The sequence below is a fragment of the Ornithorhynchus anatinus genome, chromosome 2 (genome assembly GCF_004115215.2).
Source record: "Ornithorhynchus anatinus isolate Pmale09 chromosome 2, mOrnAna1.pri.v4, whole genome shotgun sequence".
Lineage (NCBI taxonomy): Eukaryota > Metazoa > Chordata > Mammalia > Monotremata > Ornithorhynchidae > Ornithorhynchus > Ornithorhynchus anatinus.
Genome location: NC_041729.1, coordinates 33911572 through 33931368, shown reverse-complemented (window position 1 = coordinate 33931368; position 19797 = coordinate 33911572). Strand labels below are relative to the sequence as shown.

Genomic DNA, 19797 nt, shown 5'->3' with positions numbered 1-19797 from the left:
GGTGGGGACATGGAGGCCCAGGCTTCTGTGGTCAGATTGGGGCTGGGGATGCCCCCTCCACTTTCAAAAGTTTCCATCATGAAAAAAAGCAGCATGTTGGACTGTAAGTGAAAGTAATTTTTGAAGGTCCTTGAAAGCCCTAAGCTGGAGAGCTATGCTTTGCCTCATTTCTGGAAAGAGAGTGGTTGCCTCTTCCCCACTTCACCCCATCCAGGCCATTGTATGGAGCCCAAGGCCCCCTAGCAAAGCAGCCTGTCTCTAGTGCCTGCTCTCCCCTGGCACCACACCCTTGGCTTTCTCCCAGGCAAGTGTCTTGATGTGATGCCAGGCTCCTAGGGCAAAGCAGCCCCTTCCCTGCCCTGCTTCTACAGGTATTCTTAGGCCCTGGGAGGTCAGGAGAGCAGTTGGAGGAGGGGGACCTGGGAGAGTGGCCCATAGTGGCATGTTTCCCACTTATAGCCTGGCACTCAATCCTTTGATCCCTGGAGCTGAGAGGCCTACAAAGCACCTTTATCCTAAGCAGAACCTGTCACATCCCCACTTACCTGTCAGTAGGCACTGGTCTGTACTGGCTTTTTTCCTCTACAGTGTTGTAACTAAAATCCTGAAACCAGTAGCCTTTGGGGGCAAACTGTACTCTCCAAATATAAGCTGCTGAATCAGGAGCACAGGATGGTCCAGAAAGACCTCTCAGATCAGCTCTCTGAAGAGAGATGATCTCTGACTCTGGATCTCTCTGTCTCTTTCTCGCTCCTTCTTACTCTCTCTTTTTCTCTCTTGCTGTTTCTCTTCTCTCTCTCTCTCTCTCTCTCTCTCTCTCTCTCTCTCTCTCTCTCTCTCTCTCATTCCTCCTTTCCACCCTTGCCCCCAATATTGGAAGAAATATCAGCATGCAGTCACGCAGTCCTCCTGGCCAGGATCCAACTGGCATGAGAAAATCCCCAATCAGTAGTATCTTTCGAGTGCTTACTCTGCACAGAGAACTGCACTAAGCACTTGGGGAGTACAGTAGAATGAGTAGATATAATCACTGCCATTAAGAAGCTTACAGTCTAGCAGGGGTCAGATGCAAAACACATTACCGCTTGGGCCCTGGCCAACTGACTTCTGCTCCCTCTGCGGGTGAAGTGTGTCACCCCAGTCCCTGCAACTGGTGGTCAGCATGCTTCTCCCTCTCCCCTCACCTCCCCAAGAATCCCAGGCCTTGTTCCTGGATCCCTAGCCCCTGCCCGGATTAGGAAACCCTGAGATGGGGTCAGAAAGCCAAGCTCCCACAAGAAAAGAGAAGACTGTGGCCATTGACATCTCAAGGTGAGGCCTAGGGGATAGACCACAGGCCTGGGAGTCAAAGGACCAGAATTCTAATCCCGACTCTGCCACTTGTCTGCTATGTGACCGTGGGCAAGTCACTTCACTTCTCTCTGACCCAGTTATCTCATCTGCCGAATGGCGATTAAGACTGTGAGACCTATGTGGGACAGGGACTGTGTCCAACATGATTAGCTTGTTTTGTGCCCCAGCGCTTAGAACAGTGCTTGGTACATAGAGCATAACAAATGTCATTATTATTTTCATAGATAAGGGATTCACAGCAGCCTGACAACTCTTTGTTTCTCCCAGCTTTTGATTTTTACTTCTAATTAGCTGCAGAGCCCTTGGAAGCAAGTTTTCTGACAGAGAGACTAGAGCCGCATCCCCTGCCCCTTTTCTTCAATGTGATTCCACCTCAGCTCACTCTCTTCCCGCCTCCTGGGCCCTGCCAACTGAGGTGGATCAGCTCTCACACCACAGATGTTTTTGTTTGGTTCCTCCCCCCGCCACCAACTTGTGCCATCCTTTCTGCTTGGTTGTTCTGGTGATGTCCTTCTCATCGGGGAACGGAGGCCCGGCTCTGTTCGGTGGGAGAAGCCACGATCCTCTACTCCGCTGAACTATTTTTATAAGATTTCCCATGTCTTAATGAATAATTGAGTGTGATAATTATGGATCTTTGAGCAGATTTCTTTTTCATAATTCTCTCCTCCTCCTGCGTGTTCAAACACAGTAATTAGCCACTGGTAGGCACTTTGAAAGCACAAAGTGCTGGCTGAATGCTAATAAGGAGATAATAACCGAGGTCAGAATCCCCCCCCCCCCCCCGCCTCCCCACCCCCGTGTGGTGCACTCCTTCCCTGTGGGAATTGCACAGCCAGAGCAGAGTCGGCTGGGCAGCCCCCCCACCGTTTGACTGACTGAGGGAGGCCTTCTGGTGGAAACCAGAGCTTGCGTGTGAGTGGCTGATGTGTCCCGTCCCGACCCCCAAGCGGCCCAGGCTGGGACGTTCACCCCCACACACTTTTTCTGTCAGCTCGCCTGCCGGCGTCACCCGGGTGACAGTGATCCTGCTGAAGTCCACCTGCGACGTGGCCTGCCTGGGGACGGAAGGAGGCAGTATCTACTTCGTGGATCTGACCAGCCTCACCCTGCTCGACGACCAGATGCTCTCTCAGGATGAGATCCTGCGGAGGTGAGGCGGCAGAGGTCACAGATACCTGGGCCCTGGTGCCCGGCTGTTGATCTTGGGGTCTGCATGCCTCCCGGGTGTGCCAGGGCCTTAGGGGGTGGGGGCGGGGAGGAAATGGTGGTGGGTAAGGGTCCATTGTGGCGGCTCTGCCCTGGAAGGATTTTTACAGCCGGGTCCCAGTTCCCCTGCACTGTCCGGACTCCAAGTTAAGAGTTAGAGGTGGGAGCCTGGGCCTCAAGGGGGTAACTTGGTGACCTCCAAGAGTCTGTTCCGGTATTCTGCTCAAAAAGGCCTTCCTTCCACCTTGCCTCAATCACTTTGGTTTTCCCAGCGTCCCAGATGATTACAGGTGTGGAAAGGCCCTGGGCCCGGTGGAGTCCCTCCAAGAACACCCTCAAGACCCCATCAAGATCCTGATTGGCTACAGTCGGGGCTTGGTGGTCATATGGGACCAGAGCATGAGGCGCATCAACCACCTTCTGCTGGGAAACCAGGTATGGGAAACCAGGGCTTTGGGCTCTGCTGGGCCCTCCTGCTGTGGTGGCAGGAACAGCCGAAGAGCCTCCCCTTGAAATCTGGGAACTGCGACTCTCAGTGGCCAAAGGGCTGCTTCTTTAGCTCTCTGGCTTTCAGAGGCGTGGCATCTCTCCAGCTCCCTGTGAAGCAGAGAAGTGTAGTAGAGCAGTCCTTTTCCTCCCAAGGCTTCTCTGCAGTCATTTTGCTTCCTCTGGATGACATCCCCTTGAGACCAGTATGCCCCCAAGCCAGGGGCCTGGGCCCAAGTTTGGGGATTTCAAGAAAGCCCCAAAGGACTCCAGCTTGCTGACCTTCCCGCTGATTATTATTATTATTATTGTACTTGTTAAGCACTTTCTATGTGCCAAGCAGTGTTCTAAGCCCTGGAGTAGACACAGATTAACTTGGTTAGACACAGTCCCTGTCCCACATGAGGCTTTCACTCTTAATCCTCATTCTACAGAAGAGGGACCTGAGGCACAGAGAAGTGAAGCGACTTGCTCCAGGTCACACAGCAGACGTGTGGTGGAGCTGGGATTAGATCTCGCGTGGCTCAGTGGAAAGAGCACGGGCTTTGGAGTCAGGGCTCATGAGTTCGAATCCCAGCTCTGCCACTTGTCGGCTGTGTGACTGTGGGCAAGTCACTTAACTTCTCTGTGCCTCAGTTCCCTCATCTGTAAAATTGGGATTAAGACTGTGAGCCCCACGTGGGACAACCTGATTCCCCTATGTCTACCCCAGCGCTTAGAACAGTGCTCGGCACATAGTAAGCGCTTAACAAATACCAACATTATTAACATTATTATCTCAGGTCCTTTTGACTCTCAGGCCCGTACTCTAACCACCTCCCTTGCCTCCAGTTAACCACCCACCCTCTGATTTCCCCTACAGCAGCTGGAGAGCCTTGGCTGGGAGCGAAGCGGCAGTGCGATCGTGAGCTCCCACAGCGACGGTGGCTATATGGTCTGGTCGGTGAGTAGCGGCAGTCCTCAGACTCTGCAGCCGACCTCCTCCACCATCCCCTATGGTGAGTCTGGGCGCTTAGCTAGGCTTTAGAACACCTACTGGGCACTAAACGCCGGGGTGGGTGCAATGGTAATCTGATCGGACACAGTCCTCGACATTTGGGGCTCATGGCGTAAGGAGAGCCCGGATCTTCCCATTTTAGAGATAATTATTAGGCCCACACATAGATCTGTACACAGTCAATGCAGGGTGGATTTCAGAAGATAAATTCCTATGGACTCAATTGCATTTCAATCCAATAAACCTTCCATCCTTTTGTCAACTGATATTCTTAGTATTTTAGAAACTGGGATTAACAAGAAAGTTTAACTGCCCCAACTCTTCCCACTCCAGGAGACTAGAAAGGGTTGGATCCCAACATTGTCTGGGACATTGATACTGTCTTCTCAGCTGCTGTGGCTGGTTAAGCCCCATTGAGCCACCAGGAATCAATCAATGGCATTTATTGAGCGCTTACTATGTGCAGAACACTTTACTAAGCACTTGGGAGAATACAATACAACAATTAGCAGACACGGTCCCTATCCATAACGAGTTTACAGTTTAAAGGCACAGAATGAGACAGGCACACACCCTGAACCCTAACCCTTCTCTTCTTTTCAGGACCCTTTCCCTGCAAAGCCATCAACAAAATCCTGTGGCGCACCTGTGAGTCAGGGTAGGTGTTACTGGAGGTGATGATCCTAGAGGCTGAATGGGACTGTCGCAGACGAGAGTGTGAATTTGACTTCCCTGGGTCTGATTGAAGGAGCAGTGGGGAGTGATCTTTGGTCCGCCAACTCCTGCAACGAGAAGATTTATGGGGATCTGTGAAGTGACGGGAGGGCGGGGTCTGGAGTGGCAGATCCCTTGTTGGGGCTCGGGCCTGGGGCGGAAAGAATGGGCCGAATGAGCCCGAGGAGAGACCCCAGGGCCTTCTCATTGGGGTCCTTACTATCTTGACCATTCCTCTTGGCTGCTAATGTGATCTCAGACCAGACCTCCAGAACCATTGAATGGAAGTTCATTTCTTCTTCCCTTTCCCTGACTGAAAATTGCAAAAAATGGAAGAAATCCCGACATCATTTCCACCTTTCCAAGGCAGAGCTGAGCTTCTGTCTTGTTAGTGAGCCCATCTTGGCCTCCACAGAGCCTCTCTCTCTGCCCCCAGAGACCGACACGCACTTGGACTAGCCCGTCCGGGTCTCCTCTGCCCCACTAATGTCGGGGCTGCCGACTGTCGTCTGGGGAGGTGGGTCAAGGTAGGGCAGGAGGAGTTACTGCCATGGAGGCTGACTAGAGCAAGCGGGTACCCAATTGGCTTTTTCAATCTGTTGTGGTCATTGACCCCAATCCCCTGAGACATGACTGAAGGCGTGTCTCAGTACGGAGGAGCAACTGAAAGGCCTCAGTGCTCCTCCTGAGGGCAGACACTGAGTGAACTACCCACCGGGCTGTACTGCCTTGAGGGTGGCCTCCTCCTGGCTCCTTGCCCTGAGCCTGGGAGACTTCTTTCCCTGGCTGATTGGCGGACACCCCCTCAGAGCATTCACAGGGATTCTTCCCTCTCTGCTCACCAGTATTGGTGCCCAGCACTTGTTAAATGGTGGGAAAGAGTGAGAGATGGAGATGGAGGGTAGTGGTGGTGTCTGGAGAGCTGTGAGGCGGGGGCCTAAGGGTCAGACAGCCTGGTGGGAGTGCCTCAGTACAACCGTGGATGATGCTTGCTTGCTCTCTGTCTCTCCCTCTCTTCCCTTCTCCACCTGTTCCACAGGGACCACTTTATCATCTTCAGTGGGGGGATGCCCCGAGCCAGCTATGGAGACAGGCACTGCGTCACCGTCCTGCAGGGCCAGACACTGGTCACCTTGGACTTCACCTCGCGGGTGATTGACTTCTTCACAGTGTACAACACAGAGGTAGAGGAGGGTATGCAGCCTGCTCCTTGACCCCCTCGTTCCCCCCGTCGTCTCTGTGTCTCCTCTCCCCTCTGGCCCCCATGTCTAATCCAGCCCTCGTGTCTCGTTCCGGGTTCCAGACTTCGATAACCCCAGCGCCCTGGTGGTGTTGGTGGAGGAGGAGCTGGTGGTGCTAGACTTGCAGACTCCCGGCTGGCCCACCGTGCCGGCCCCGTATCTGGCCCCGCTCCATTCTTCAGCCATCACCTGCTCCTATCACATCTCCAATGTCCCGCTCAAGCTCTGGGAGAGGATCATCAGTGCTGGGGAGCAACAGAGCCCCCGGATGTCTTCTGTGGTGGGTGACTTCTCTTCCCTCTCCTCCTCCCTCCTTATCCTCCTCCCTCCCTCTCCTCCCTCCTCCCTCCCTCCCCTCCTCCCTCCTCCCTCCCTCCCCTCCTCCCTCCCTCGCTCTCCTCCTCCCTCCCTTCCTCTCCTCTCCTCTCCCCCCACCCTTCCTTTCCTCTCTCACTCTCTGTCTCGCTCTTTAGCTCACTCTCCCACTCTCACTGACTCTTTCCTCCCTCTGAAAGTTGGGGGCAGACATGGGGAGGTGGGAGGGCTTGTTCGGATACCTGGCCTAAGGGACCCCAAGGTGGATACGATGGATTATGATGGATTCTGGATCTGTGCCTCTGAGCTTGAGATGGAGAAATATCTGGGTTGTTGGGTCTTGTGGGATGAGGTGGCCAGTGGGGTAGAGAGTGAGGACCCTGCATATTGCGGCCTGGCTTTTGGTGGGGTGTGTGGTTTAAGTGAGGTGCCCTATTTGGGGTCCTCCCTCTGGCCTAGCTGGCCCCTGCCCCGAAGGCCACGATAGGGAGGGACAGGGAAGGAGGGGTAGTAAAATTTCTAACTAATTTTTTTTCCATTTCTCTTGGGGTGGGGTCTCTCTGCAGAACTGGCCAATTAACGGAGGGAAGAATTTAGCTCAAGAACCCTCACAGCGGGGGCTTCTCCTGACAGGGTATGGACTTCAGGCCCTCCAAATCTGTGCTTTCTGCCCTTACTGATGCAGCTCCCCAATCCCACACCTGCCGCACCAGAGACCACCCACCCAGGGGCAGGAGACGGGGTGGGTTTGGACAGGTGACAGCCATCTTGGGGGCCGGGAGTGGCGGCAGCTGCAAAACCATCCAGTCCCCAGGGAGGGAGGGCCCGGACCCTCAGCTGATTGAGGAGGGAGTGGAGGAGGAAGGGAGGGAGTAGGAGGGCAGCCCCTCCCCCTGCTCAGTTGTTGGGTGGGCTAATGAGCCCCTTTGTTTCATTTGGCAACTTAACAAGAATGCCTCACTTTCTCCCTCTTCTTTCCCTCCTTTCTCTTGTGTGTATGTGTGTGTTTGTATTTTAATCTTGGCAAAGTGTACGTCAGCTGAAGCCAGACACATCATAAGCTTAATTCTGTGCTGGGCTTTCTGAATACACAAGCACAGTTTGTCAGTGGCGGCAGATGTTTGGGTTGGGGGGAGGAGAAGGAAGAGGGGGTGGAAGACAGGAAAATTCAAGACAAATAATGTGGTTGGAAAGAGTCAGCTTTCCAGTGACACATACATAACCTAGATCGATCTCCCTCCTCTCCCTCCCTTCCCTGCTTTTCCCTGGCTGGGAGTGCCTCCTAAAGTCCACGTCACTCAGTTCCAGGAGCATTTCAGGGACAGCCACACCTAGAGCCCGGAAGACAGCCATACTGCGGGCGGGCTGGCGGCCCGCTGGTCTCCCCGAGGCACGAGAACTGGAGTCGGTCCTCGAGGCTCATCTGCAGTTGAGCCGGCCCGGGGAGGGGGAAGGCAGAGAAACACAGCCTGAGGTGGCGAAGGAAGCGTCGTCGTCCCTCACCAGAGTTGAGAAATAGGGCGGGCCCCAGCATTGGGTTGGAAGTGGCTGGCTGAGCCGGGTCTCTGAATTCCCACCGGAAGGAAACCGAAAGCCAGCTGGGCAGCTGAAAGCTGTTGCAGCCCCAGAATCTGGAAGAGGCTTCCTTCTCCTTCTTCTCCTTCTCCTTCTCCTTCTCCTTCTCCTTCTCCTTCTCCTTCTCCTTCTCCTTCTCCTTCTCCTTCTCCTCCTCCTCCTTCTCCTTCTCCTTCTCCTTCTCCTCCTCCTCCTCCTCCTCCTCCTCCTCCTCCTCCTCCTCCTCCTCCTCCTCCTCCTTCTCCTCCTTCTCCTCCTCCTATCATCATCTTCTTCCTCTTCCTCCTCCTCTTAGCAACTTCACGTTCGGGCTTCTTCCCATTTCTCTGCTGCTCCGGCCCCTGCTTGATGTCTGACAGGTGCCAGCTGCTGCCTACTCTCGGGCATCCCTAGAAGGATAGTGTCTTCCATACCAGCTGATATGGTGTCCAGCCATATTCCTCTCGCTCCTGCCCCGAGCCGCCTTGGAGGGGAGGTCGTGCTCTTGCCAGGGAAGATCCCTGGGATGGCATTCAGTTGGAGCCTGCTATCCATTCTCTCCTCCTGCCCCTGTCTAGGGGAAGGAGTGACCTGGAGTACTGTCTCGTGACCTCTCCCCCTCTAGTGCTGCTGTCTCTTCTGGGGCTGGGGAGGGGGTGTCCTCTGCATTGACTGTGTCTGAGACCGAGACCGGGCCTGTGTAGGCATCGGTCCACCGTTTTGGGCCACGCTGCCGACCCCCACCTGCCCTGAGTCTGTGAGTGATGGGAAGAAGGTGCCGAGTTGGTGCTCTCCAGCTGGCCCATGAGAAAGCCTTACGGACTCTCTGCATTCTGCAGACCGCACGGCCGGCAGGCGGCTTGAGAGCAACTTGAGGTGGGCTGCCGACAAGCCGGAAAATGTAAATGCAGGGGCCTGAGCTCACTAAATGGTGGTAAAAGGCTCCCGGCCAGGCAGAGGACTCACCTTCTGCCGCTCTCCCCTCAGCCCTGGCCCTGGCACGCTCCGTGGGACGTGGCCCAAACCCTTCTTGCCAAAAGGCAGTGCCAGAGCAAGAGGAGCCCTCTGGGCTGCAGCCGCTTTTTACCGCCCGGTTTCACTTTGGGAGTTGGCTTGGAGGGACCCCAGTGATAATGCAGGCATGCCGATGCCCCTCTCTTCCCGGACCTTGGGGAGGGCCGGCAGGGACTGACGCCTGATTCTGTACAAACCTTCTGAGTAAGAGGCCAACGTAAAGTTTGCCTTTACGTTATCCCACCATGCTTGCGGGCTCAGAGCGGCTCTTTCCAGGGAGGTGAGATGAGAATAGTTAGAAGGATGGGTGTCCTGAGGGGTCTTGGATGAAGGAGGAGGAGGAGGAGTAATAGTATTTATTAAGTGCTTACTATGTTCAGAACATTGAACAAAGCCCTAAAGGGGATGAGAGGGCAGGATGGAGCAGGGAAGACCTGGACAGAATGTGGATCTGCTTTAACTGGGCCAGTTTGCTTGCGTTCTGACACCTGGACTTGGGCTCCAGTGTCCCTAGTTAGTGGCTCCCCATTCTGTCCTCTGGGAGGAAAAAGGCTCCACCTGCTTGTGCATGCTGACCCAGAGGCAGCCCAGTAGTCAGGATCTGGAATATGGTTGCTCCATGTGTAAGGCTTCTGGACTAAAGGCCTTAAAGCTGATATTTGAATCACTTCAGGAAGTCTTTATCGGAGCAAATGAAATTGAGGTCACCTCCTTTTGAGTTCATTTTGACTGGCCTCTTCTTTTCCCCCCTTCTTCTTTCCCTTTTTTCCCTCCCTTTTCCCTCCCCCTCCTTCCTCTCCTCCTTTTCTTCCCACTCTGGGGTGGTGAAGAGGGAAGAGACAGACCTCTGAATCCTTTTCCATGAGTCAAGGCGTTCCCAGCTGTTCGTCCTGATCCCACCCCCTGATTCAGAGCAGATGTACCTCTCCGTCTTCCCTCAGCCTTGGGACGGGTCAAGCCCGAGCCAGACTCTGGTCCCGGCTCTGGGCCCTGGGCCTCTTTCTCTTCCCGTGAGTGTCCAGATTCCTCTAAGTCCGTGCTCTGGGTGTGGATGGGTGGGATGGATTATATTTACCCTTCCCTACTGCCATCCTGCTTTGAGGACCTAGGATGTACCCCTGGCCCAAATCGGGCAGATTTTCTCCCACTGGAGCGGCACTCTTCCTCTCTTCCATCTCCCTCTCCATGGATTGAGGATTGTCTCATCTCAACTCTCAGAGGAAGTCTGAACTGCAGTCCTGAAAATGCAGACCGGGGAAGACTGAGGCTTCTTGCTGACCAGTCACCCCCAAACATCATCATAATAATGTTTGTGGTATTTGTTCAGCACTTACTGTATGCCAAACAGTAAGTTACTTACTGTGCTAGTAAGTAACTTACTGTGTGCTAGTAAGTGCTAGGCAAGATGAAAGATAATCAGATCTGGCACAGTTCCCATCCCACATTGGCTTCAGTCAAAGGGATGGGAGAACAGATTTGTAATCCCCATTTTATAGATGAGGGAAACTGAGGCCCAGAGAACTTGTCCAAGGTCATATAGCAGGCAAGGGGTGGAGTAGGGAATGGAATCCAGATCCTCTGACTCCTTGGCCCCTTGCTTCCCACTGATCCATCAACTTCCTTCTTAATAATAATAATTATGGTATTTGTTAAGTGCTTAGTAAGTGCCTGGCACTATTCTAAGGCGCTGGGATGGATACAAGCTAATCAGGTTGGACACAGTCTCTGTCCCACATAGAGCTCAGGTCTTAATCCCCATTTTACAGGGGAGGGACCTGAACCACAGAGGAAGTGAAGCGACTTGCCCAGGGTTACACATTAGGCAAATGGTAGAGCCAGGATTAGAACCCAGGTCCTTCTGACTCTTAGGTCCATGCTCTATTCACTAGGCCACGCTTCTTTGTCATATCAGCATGCCTCAATGGAAAGAGCACAGGCGGGGGCGTCGGAGATAATGGGTTCAAATCCCAGATCTGCCGCTTGTCAGCTATGTGACTTTGGGCAAGTCACTTAACTTCTCTGTGCCTCACTTACCTCATCTGTAAAATGGGGATTAAGACTGTGAGCCCCACGTGGGACAACCTGATCACCTTGTATCCTCTCCAGAGCTTAGAACAGTGCTTTGCATACAGTAAGTGCTTAAATGTCATCACTATCATTATTATTATTGTTATCTGCCAGTGGTGTTCTTTCTCCAGTTTGCCCTCCAAATTTGAACTCTTGTCTGCCAGGACTCCCCCTCCAGACTGAGGCCCATGGGGATGGAACGTCTGAGGGGGTCGAGGGGTGGCGGAGCATCGTGCTAGGACTCTTGGGACCTCAGGGCAGGGCTTCCTCTAAAGATCAGGGCAGGCTGGAGCAGCCTAGCCTTTGCACTGTCAGCAGGAGAGAACCTGCTCCTCATGGAAGGCATCCAAGTTGGCTTGGCCTCGCTCTAGGAATTATTCCTTCATTCTGGCTTCTTCTCATTTCCTGACTCCCTCCCCTTCCTCTGGCTGGGCGAAACCCCTTCCTGGTTCCTGGTGGATCATGACCTCTGGGTTGGATGCCGGAGCAAGTGTCCCAGACCGCAGCAGGCGGCTGTGACACCTCAGGGGAACCAAAATGACCACCTGGTCCACTGAGGTTGCCCCCAAGGCCAGCAAGTTCCACAGCCCTCACCACTGTCTTTTCCCTCCTGGATCTCAGTAGCCCCCAGGGCTCTGCCTGACCCCTTGGGTTTGGGTCGGAGTCCCTTTCTGAACAGGACGGCTCTAATCCCAGTTCCACCACTCATCTGTTGTGTGACCTTGGTCGTCACTTAACTTCTCTGGGCCTCAGTTCCCTCATCTGTAAAGTGGGGATTAAGACTGTGAGCCTCATGTGGGACAGGGACTGTGTCCAACCCGAATATCTTCTATCTACCTCAGTGCTTAGAAAAGTGCCTGGCACATAGTAAGTGTTTAACAGACATCACAACTATTATTATTTTGGCTGGGTAGGTGGGCTACGAGAAGCCAGGCAGGTTCCCTAGACCTGAGATCCTGGGCAGGTGGGTTAGTATGGCCTCTCTGCCCTCCCTCCTCAACTGATGGTTGAGTTTCACCTCCGGTCAGAATTCATTCGGTCCCCTCCCTCCCCACAGGATAAATTGCTAAGCATTAATCTGACCCTGTGCTACAAGGAGTGGGACTGAGGGCTGCGTTCTTTCACACCCCCACCCCGATCTCAGCTCCCCCTCCTGAGAGCTTTACTGGCCCAAGGCACCCCTCTCCTTCCCCTCCAGGTGAAAGCAGGAAGCTGTAGGTGCCCTCTCCTCTTCTGCCCCCTCTCCCACCCTGTCTGCTTGCTTTCTCCCTCTTCCCAGAAAAGGATTCCTTGGCGTAGTCTGTCTGAGTGTTTTGCAGGACACGCACACGCGTGCGCGCGCGTTCTCTCTCTCTCTCTCTCTCTCTCTGTTATAACCACTGTCTAATTTGCTATTAATTGGATAATTAGGTGCACTTTGATCTGGGAATCAACTAAATATATTCTAAACACTTGTCAGGAAAGTCACTGGCCTAATTACTGACTGCCAAGTCAGCCACTTCCAACCCAACTTCTCCCCGGACCCATGGGCTCCTGTGAGTCCGGCTGATCCGGCCAGGAAGGGAGGGCCCGTGGCCACACCTGACTTCTTGCTCCTGTGTTCACTGTGGGATCATGTCTACCAACTCTGTTCTAGTGTACTCTCCCGAGCACTTAGTACAGTGCTCCGCCCACAGTAAGTGGTCAGTATATACGATTGCAGGCTGTGTTTGCCCTCCTTCCCCTCCCTCTCCCATCCCTACATTCCCCCTCTAACTGGTGTCTCTCCCCTCGGTGCTTCTCGGCCCCAGGCACGAGGATGGGACGGTCCGGTTTTGGGACGCCTCGGGCGTGTCGCTGAAGCCCCTCTACAAGCTGGGCACAGCCAACATCTTCCAGACGGATTGTGAACACGCAGACAGCCTGAACCAGGCGAGCGAGGAGGAGTGGCCCCCCTTCCGCAAGGTAACCTGCCTCTTACTTCCCTGGGTCAGATTGCCCACTGGGCTATCAGGGATGCTGCCCCCTCTGTCCATCGCCCCCCCCCCCCCCCCCCCAGTAAGTCTCCATCCCCCTCTCCAGCCTCCTTTTCCCCTCAATAACCTGCAAGGTCAGAAAGCAGCCAACCTCTTCTAGGCTTCAGGCTGCTGGTTGTACAGGACAGATTTGAGAGTCTGAAGTAGCAGGTTCTGGTCCCATCTCCACCACTGCCCTGCTGAGTGTCCTTGGGCAGATTACTTAATCTCTCTGTGCCTCAGTTTCCTCATCTGTCAAATGGGGAGAAGATCAATGCTTAGGCTGTGAGTCTTGGGTGGGACCGGGACCATGTCTGATCTGATTATCTGGTGTCTACCCCGGTGCTTAGCACAGTACTTGGCACTTAGTAAATGCTACTGTTATTATGTTGATGAAGAGGTGGAGGGGAGGGGTCAGGCCTGAGGTCAGCTCAGCCTCTCTGCTCCACTGGCAAGGGAGGGAAGAAATTCGTCAGGAAGCTAGAGTTGAGTCCTTGCACTTATGCTGTCGAATCGTTTCTGACCCATAGTGATACCACGGACACAGCTCTCCGAGAATGCCCTGGTCTCCATCGACAATCATTTCGTTAGTGTATCCATAGGGTTTTCTTGGTCAAAATATGGAAGTCGATTACCACTGCCACCTCCTGTGCGGTAAACTTGAGTCTCTGCCCTTGACTCTCTCCCATGCTGCTCCTACCCAGCATGGGTGAGTTTTGACTTGTAGCAGATGGCCTTCCACTTGCAAGCCACTGCCCAAGCTAGGAATGGAATGGATAGGACTCTGCTTGATTCTTCCTTCCGTAGCCAAGACTGGTAGAGTACTGGAAACTCTCCAGTTGCGACCCTGAGTGGGGTGGCCTTGCAATGTCAGCCCCAAAAAGCCTCTCCTCTTAGCCATTTCTTGAGGTGACCATCCGCCTCTGAGAGTTCCAGGGTATAAGGAAGAGACGGTGCCCCAAACTCAATTTCTGAGACTTCTAGACTGTGCACTCCTTTTGCTGGGAACGTATCTACCAACCCTGTTATATTGTACTCCCTCAAGCGTTTTGCACAGTGCTACATACACAGTAAGCACTCAATAAATACAGTTGATTGATCGAAACTTAGCTGATGCTCCAGGACCTCAGCACTGTGACTCCCAGAATCATTACAGTAATAATTGCAGTTTTTGTTAAGCACTGAGATAAAAACAGTTCAGTCAGATCGGACACAGTCTGTGTCACAGATCCAGGTTATGGTCTGAACGGGTATTAAAGTGTATTCTCCCAAGCGCTTATTATAGTGCTCTGCACAAAGTAAGCACTCAATAAATGCCATTGATGATGAAGAAGTGGGCAGTAGAGGGTTTATTCATGTCTTGGTTGTGGAAAGCTGAGTAGTCCTTTGCTGGGCATCAGTTAGCCTAGGAAAAACTCAGTTGTTCTTTATTGTTATTGCTCTCCCTCTGTACCCATGACCCTTCACCTTTCCCTATCTGTACTCAGGTGGGCTGTTTTGACCCCTATAGCGATGACCCTCGGCTCGGCGTCCAGAAGATCGCGCTCTGCAAATACACTGCCAAGATGGTGGTGGCGGGCACAGCTGGACAGGTGAGAGAGACTCTGAGATGCCACTGTTCGTGTGCCTGCCTCCCCAGTGTGTCTGGGGAGGTCTCTGGCTCCCCTCGCCTTTGCTGCCGGCCCCCTGGCTGATGGGAATCCCGGGAACCCACTTGAGGTTGGTGGGAAGGCTTGGTGGTCAAGAGACGAGTCTCTCCCCGCTTCCTGGCCAATGCTCAGGCCCACGGAGAAGCAGTGTAGCTTAGTGGAAGGAGCATGGGCATGGAATTCAGAGGTCATGGATTCTAATCTCGGCTCCACCACTTCTCTGCTGTGTGACCTTGGGCAAGTCACTTCACTTCTCTGTGCCTCAGTTATCTCATAAAATGGGGATTAAGACCGTGAACTCCATGTGGGGCAGGGGCTGTGTCCGACCTGATTACCTTGTATCTACTGGAGTGCTTAGAACAGTGCTTGGCACATAGTAAGCACTTAAAAAATACCACAGTTATTATTATTATGTCCACGTCCTGGTTCCGGGGCCCTGCTGATGCCGCCCTGGCCTCCGCTTCTCCAGGTCCTCGTCATGGAGCTGAGCGACGAGAAGTCAGAGCACCTGATCAGCATCGCCACCATGGACCTGCTGCAGGACCGGGAGGGCTTCACCTGGAAGGGGCACGACCGGCTGACCCCGAAGAACGGCTCTCTGAGCTTCCCCGCGGGCTTCCAGCCCAGCGTGCTGGTGCAGTGCCTGCCCCCCGCCGCCGTCACCGCCGTCACCCTGCATTCCGAGTGGAATCTGGTGGCCTTCGGCACCAGCCACGGCTTTGGGCTTTTCGACTATCACCGGCGGAACCCGGTCCTGGCCAGGTATAGGGGCGGGGAGCATCCCGGGAGGAGGGGGCTCCTGCCAGACCTGGCTCGCTGGCTGCAGGCTATCAGTCAGTCATTCAATCATATTTATTGAATGCTTACTGTGTGCAGAGCACTATACTAAGTTCTGGGAAGAGTACAGTATAACAGACACATTCCTTGCCCACAACCAGCTTACAGTCTAGTGAGGGAAGCAGACCTTAATATAAACAATACGGCAGGAGTTGGTGGCCGTGCTTGCCAGGGTCCGTCTTGTTGGACCCCCGCCCATCTCCCCTGGTGGTCGGTCTGGTTTGCCACAGGGGTCTTTTTCTGGAGGAAGGGACTGCCGGAATAAAGTAGATTTTTTTTCTTAATAGTATTTGCTAAGTGCTTACTATGTGCCATGCACTGTTCTAAGCCCTGGGATAGATACAAGGTAATCAGGTTGGACATAATCCATGTCTCCCTTGGGGCTCCCAGTCTTAATCTCCATTTTACAGATGAGGTCACTGAGGCACAGAGAAGTGAAGTGACTTGCCCAAGGTGACACAGCAGACAAGTGGCGGAGCTGGGATTAGAACCCAAGTCCTTCTGACTCCCAGACCCGTGCTCTATCCACTAGGCCATGCTGCTTCTCTACGTGCATGCTCTTAACGACGAGCTCCCTCGAGGGGCCCCCACTGATCTTGGAAGTGGGTGAGCAGGGGACTGGGCCCCCCTCTGGATCACCGGACCCGGTGTCTGCCTGACTCCAGCAAAGCCTGGAGCAAAGCCCGCCCTCCACCCCAGACAGCCAGCATGTCACCCAAGAGAAGCTCCAGCATGTTGGGTTATAATAATAATAGTCTTATTTAGGGTCCACTAGGTGCCAAGCACTGTATTATACACTGGGACAGATACCACAGTACCGCATAAGCGGACCGAACACAGTCTCTGTCCCAGAAGGAGGTCTGAGTCTAAGAAGAAGAGAGAACAAGTATTTCATCTCCCTTTTACAAATGAGGAAACTGAGGCTCAGGGAGGTTAAGTGACTTGCCCAAGCAGGCAAGTGACTGAACTTGGGTCCCTTGGCTCTCAGGCCCATGGGGGTTCCAGTAGGCCACACTGCTTCTCACCAGCCTTCGCAGGGAGGGGAAGTTCATCCCACAGGCCACTGAGTTCCACTGCCCCCCCAGGTAGAGTGGTCTGCTACCCCTCCCGTGCCACGCGCCTGGCCGCTTCCCCCTTTGGGTCCCCAGCACTCAGGTCAGGGAGCCGGGCTTTTGGCCAGGGACACCACCGCTGGCCCGGGGAAACCCCCCCAACCTGGGCAAGGGGTGGAAGGAAGGGCCCGGGGCCAGACCGTGTCGCAGGGTGAGCGTCTCCCCGTGGTCCTGTGTCCCAGGTGCACCCTTCACCCCAACGACTCACTAGCCATGGAGGGGCCGCTGTCCCGCGTCAAGTCCCTGAAGAAGTCCCTGCGCCAGTCCTTCCGACGGATCCGGAAGAGCCGCGTCTCCGGCAAGAAACGCATCACTGCCAACAGCCCCAATAGCAAGGCAAGGGGCGCTGGGGGTCTCGGGTCTACCGGGCGGGAGAGAGCATGCAAGCAAGAGGGAACCCGAGGGTGTGGGCTGGTGCCTGGGGACTGCTGGGTCAGGGAGCGGTGGATGAAGGGGTGGCCAGGACTTGGTAGTGTACACAGAGATCTCTGCCTCCTCCGTACCTCTCTGGCGGGCTTCTCTCTGGACACGGCCCGTGGAGAAGCCTCTCGGCTCTTGTTGCTGAAGACATAGGGGGAGGAGAGGACTGATCTTCCTCTTGCCCGAGTTGGTCTTCTGCGCCGGCTTTTGGGGAGGAGGGTTGAGGGACTAGAGTTTAGTATCTGAATGAGCCGAGCACGGGCAGAGCGAGGTATGGTTTGGGGGTACAGCCCGGTAGGCTGACCACCGGGCCGGCCCCCATCAGGTGCAGGAAGCCAATGCCCAGCTGGCGGAGCAGGCCTGCCCCCACGATGTGGAGATGACGCCGGTGCAGCGGCGGATCGAGCCCCGCTCAGCCGATGACTCGCTCTCCGGGGTCGTGCGCTGCCTCTACTTTGCCGACACCTTCCTCCGAGATGGTGAGGCTTGGGGAGACGCGACCCGGCGGGGGACACCTGGGAATGAGGCCGTGGGGTGGTGCGGGGCCTCAGCGGGGGCGGGGAGGCACGCCAACCACCCATCCCAGCAGCTTTTTGGAAGTCGCCTTCGGAGCCCATTCCCCGATGCCAGCCCAAACCAGGGGCTTCTGGAAAAGGCTGCACATTTCCTCGCCCTGGTTGGGGATCAGAAGCCCGCTCCGAAGTCCCAATCTTCCCTCGCCCGATCTCTGGTGCAGGACCTCCCTCTCTCCGCACTGGCAGGCTCTGAGACTTGCACAATAGTGATAATAATGCTAGTAATTGTGCTATTTGTTAAATGCTTTGTCCCCAGCACTGTAGTAAACTCTGGGGTAGATAAAAGCTAATAGGTTGGACACAGTGTATGTCCCACATGGGACTCACAATCTTAATCCCCATTTTACACATGAGATAACTGAGGCACAGAGAAGTGAAGTGACTTGCTCAAGGTCACAAAGCTGACAGCGGAGCTGGGATCAGATCCCAGGTCCTCACTTCTAAGCCTTTGCTCTATCCACTAGACCACGCTGCTTCAACAGTGGGTGGACCGGCCTGGGCGGGTTTCTGCCAGACGCGGGTCCCGCCCATCTGGCTCACCCCCCTCTCTCTGACAGCTGCCCACCACGGCCCCACCATGTGGGCGGGGACCAACTCCGGCTCAGTCTTCGCCTACGCCCTGGAAGTGCCGTCCCAGGAGAAGTTCTCGGAGCGTGCGGTCGAGGCCGTGCTGGGGAAGGAAATCCAGCTGATGCATCGAGCGCCCGTGGTGTCCATTGCGGTGCTGGATGGGCGGGGCCATCCCCTGCCCGAGCCCTACGAGGTCTCCCGGGACCTCGCCAAGGCTCCGGACATGCAGGGCAGCCACGCGGTGCTCATCTCCTCCGAGGAGCAGTTCAAGGTGAGGGGGGCTAAAGGGCTGTAGGAGTCCGAGGCCTGGGAACTGGGCAAGGCTGGGGCGGAAGGTCCCCTCCGACCTGCCCAGGGACTCCGAGGGAGGTGCTGGCTTCTCTCCTTTTGGATCAGTGATTGGGACGTGGGTGAGAAATGGTGGTGGGGCAGAGCAGTTGGCAGGGGGTGTGGACTGGCCACCGGCACCCGGTGCCTCAGCCGGCCTCCCGGGTAGAGGAAAGTTGGCCGCCCGGTCACGTGGGATATAATGGGCGGGGTCTCTTGTCTGTACCCGGAACCTTGGGCTCTTAGGCAGCCCTGCGTCCTGCTCCATAACCGGCCTCCTTCCCCCGCAGGTCTTCACGTTGCCCAAGGTCAGCGCCAAGACCAAGTTCAAGCTGACGGCCCACGAGGGCTGCCGGGTGCGGAAGGTGGCCCTGGTGAGCTTCACCGGCGTGGCGTGCGAGGACTACACGGAGAACTGCCTGGCCTGCCTCACCAACCTGGGAGACATCCACGTCTTCACGGTGCCGGCCTTGCGGCCCCAGGTCCACTATAACTGCATCCGCAAGGAGGACATCAGCGGCATCGCCTCCTGCGTCTTCACTAAGCATGGCCAAGGTGAGCTGGGGGACCCCGGCCGGTGCAGGGGGTGGGGCGGTGGGCGTGGTGGCCCGGGGAGCCCCGTGACCCTCTCCGTCCTGCCCCATTGGTGCATCATTTTTTTTGTTTTGTTTTTAAATGGTATTTAAGCGCTATGTGCCAGGCACTATACTGAGCACTGGGGTAGATACAAGCTTACAGTCTTAATCCCCATTTTAGAGATGAGGAACTGGGGCACGGAGAAGTGAAGTGACTTGCCCAAGGTCACACAGCAGCCAAGTGGCAGAGCTGGAATTAGAACCCAGGTCCTTCTGACTTGCAGGCCCTTGCTCTGTCCTCTAGTCACACTGCTTCTCACAGTGTGTTCAGGAGTGACACCTGTGCCTGGGCAATGAGGAGCCTGTGCGGACATGTGACTTCAGAGTTACCCATCTGCCAGGCTTTATTCTAGGCCAGCTGACCGTGGATGGGGTGGTCCTGTCTCCTTTCCCCTGCCTGGTGGGCTTCCCCAGGGCCCCCAGCAACCTGGCTGGGTGCGGGGAGACCCCACCTCGGTGACTTTTGCTGATATATGTGCCGTGGGGTGGCTTGGAAACTCCTTCATCATAGATGGTAGTGTGCGTTCTCGGTGGCTTTGGCGCCGCAGGGCTGGCTTGGAGTTCCGATTCCACCGAGGGGGAGAGAGTTGTGGCGGGAGGAGGGAGGAGTTTAGGGGGAAGACGATAGCACGTCCTTAGTGCTGCCTGAGGCTTTCCCTCCTCGTAGTTGAACGGTGCCTCCAGGGCCGCAGATTCAGCCTGCGGCACCGAGGGCCAAGCAGAGACCT

At 55.1% G+C, this 19797-nt stretch overlaps 1 protein-coding gene and 1 non-coding gene across 2 annotated transcripts in view; one reads left to right on the top strand and one right to left on the bottom strand.

Moving 5' to 3' along the window:
• LLGL1 (LLGL scribble cell polarity complex component 1) overlaps nt 1-19797 on the top strand; it is an 84226-nt gene that overhangs the window by 52973 nt on the left and 11456 nt on the right. The window contains exons 5-18 of the mRNA XM_029055148.2: nt 2348-2506; nt 2835-2997; nt 3911-4046; nt 4649-4703; nt 5799-5953; nt 6063-6280; nt 6882-6949; nt 12741-12894; nt 14432-14536; nt 15063-15355; nt 16725-16878; nt 17288-17441; nt 18095-18378; nt 18725-18989. Of these exons, the coding sequence (XP_028910981.1) occupies nt 2348-2506; nt 2835-2997; nt 3911-4046; nt 4649-4703; nt 5799-5953; nt 6063-6280; nt 6882-6949; nt 12741-12894; nt 14432-14536; nt 15063-15355; nt 16725-16878; nt 17288-17441; nt 18095-18378; nt 18725-18989 (2363 nt within the window). The remainder of the gene's footprint in view (nt 1-2347; nt 2507-2834; nt 2998-3910; nt 4047-4648; nt 4704-5798; nt 5954-6062; nt 6281-6881; nt 6950-12740; nt 12895-14431; nt 14537-15062; nt 15356-16724; nt 16879-17287; nt 17442-18094; nt 18379-18724; nt 18990-19797) is intronic.
• LOC114809475 lies at nt 13664-13801 on the bottom strand. The gene has a single exon (XR_003757259.1). It is a non-coding gene; the product is annotated as a small nucleolar RNA SNORA7 (small nucleolar RNA).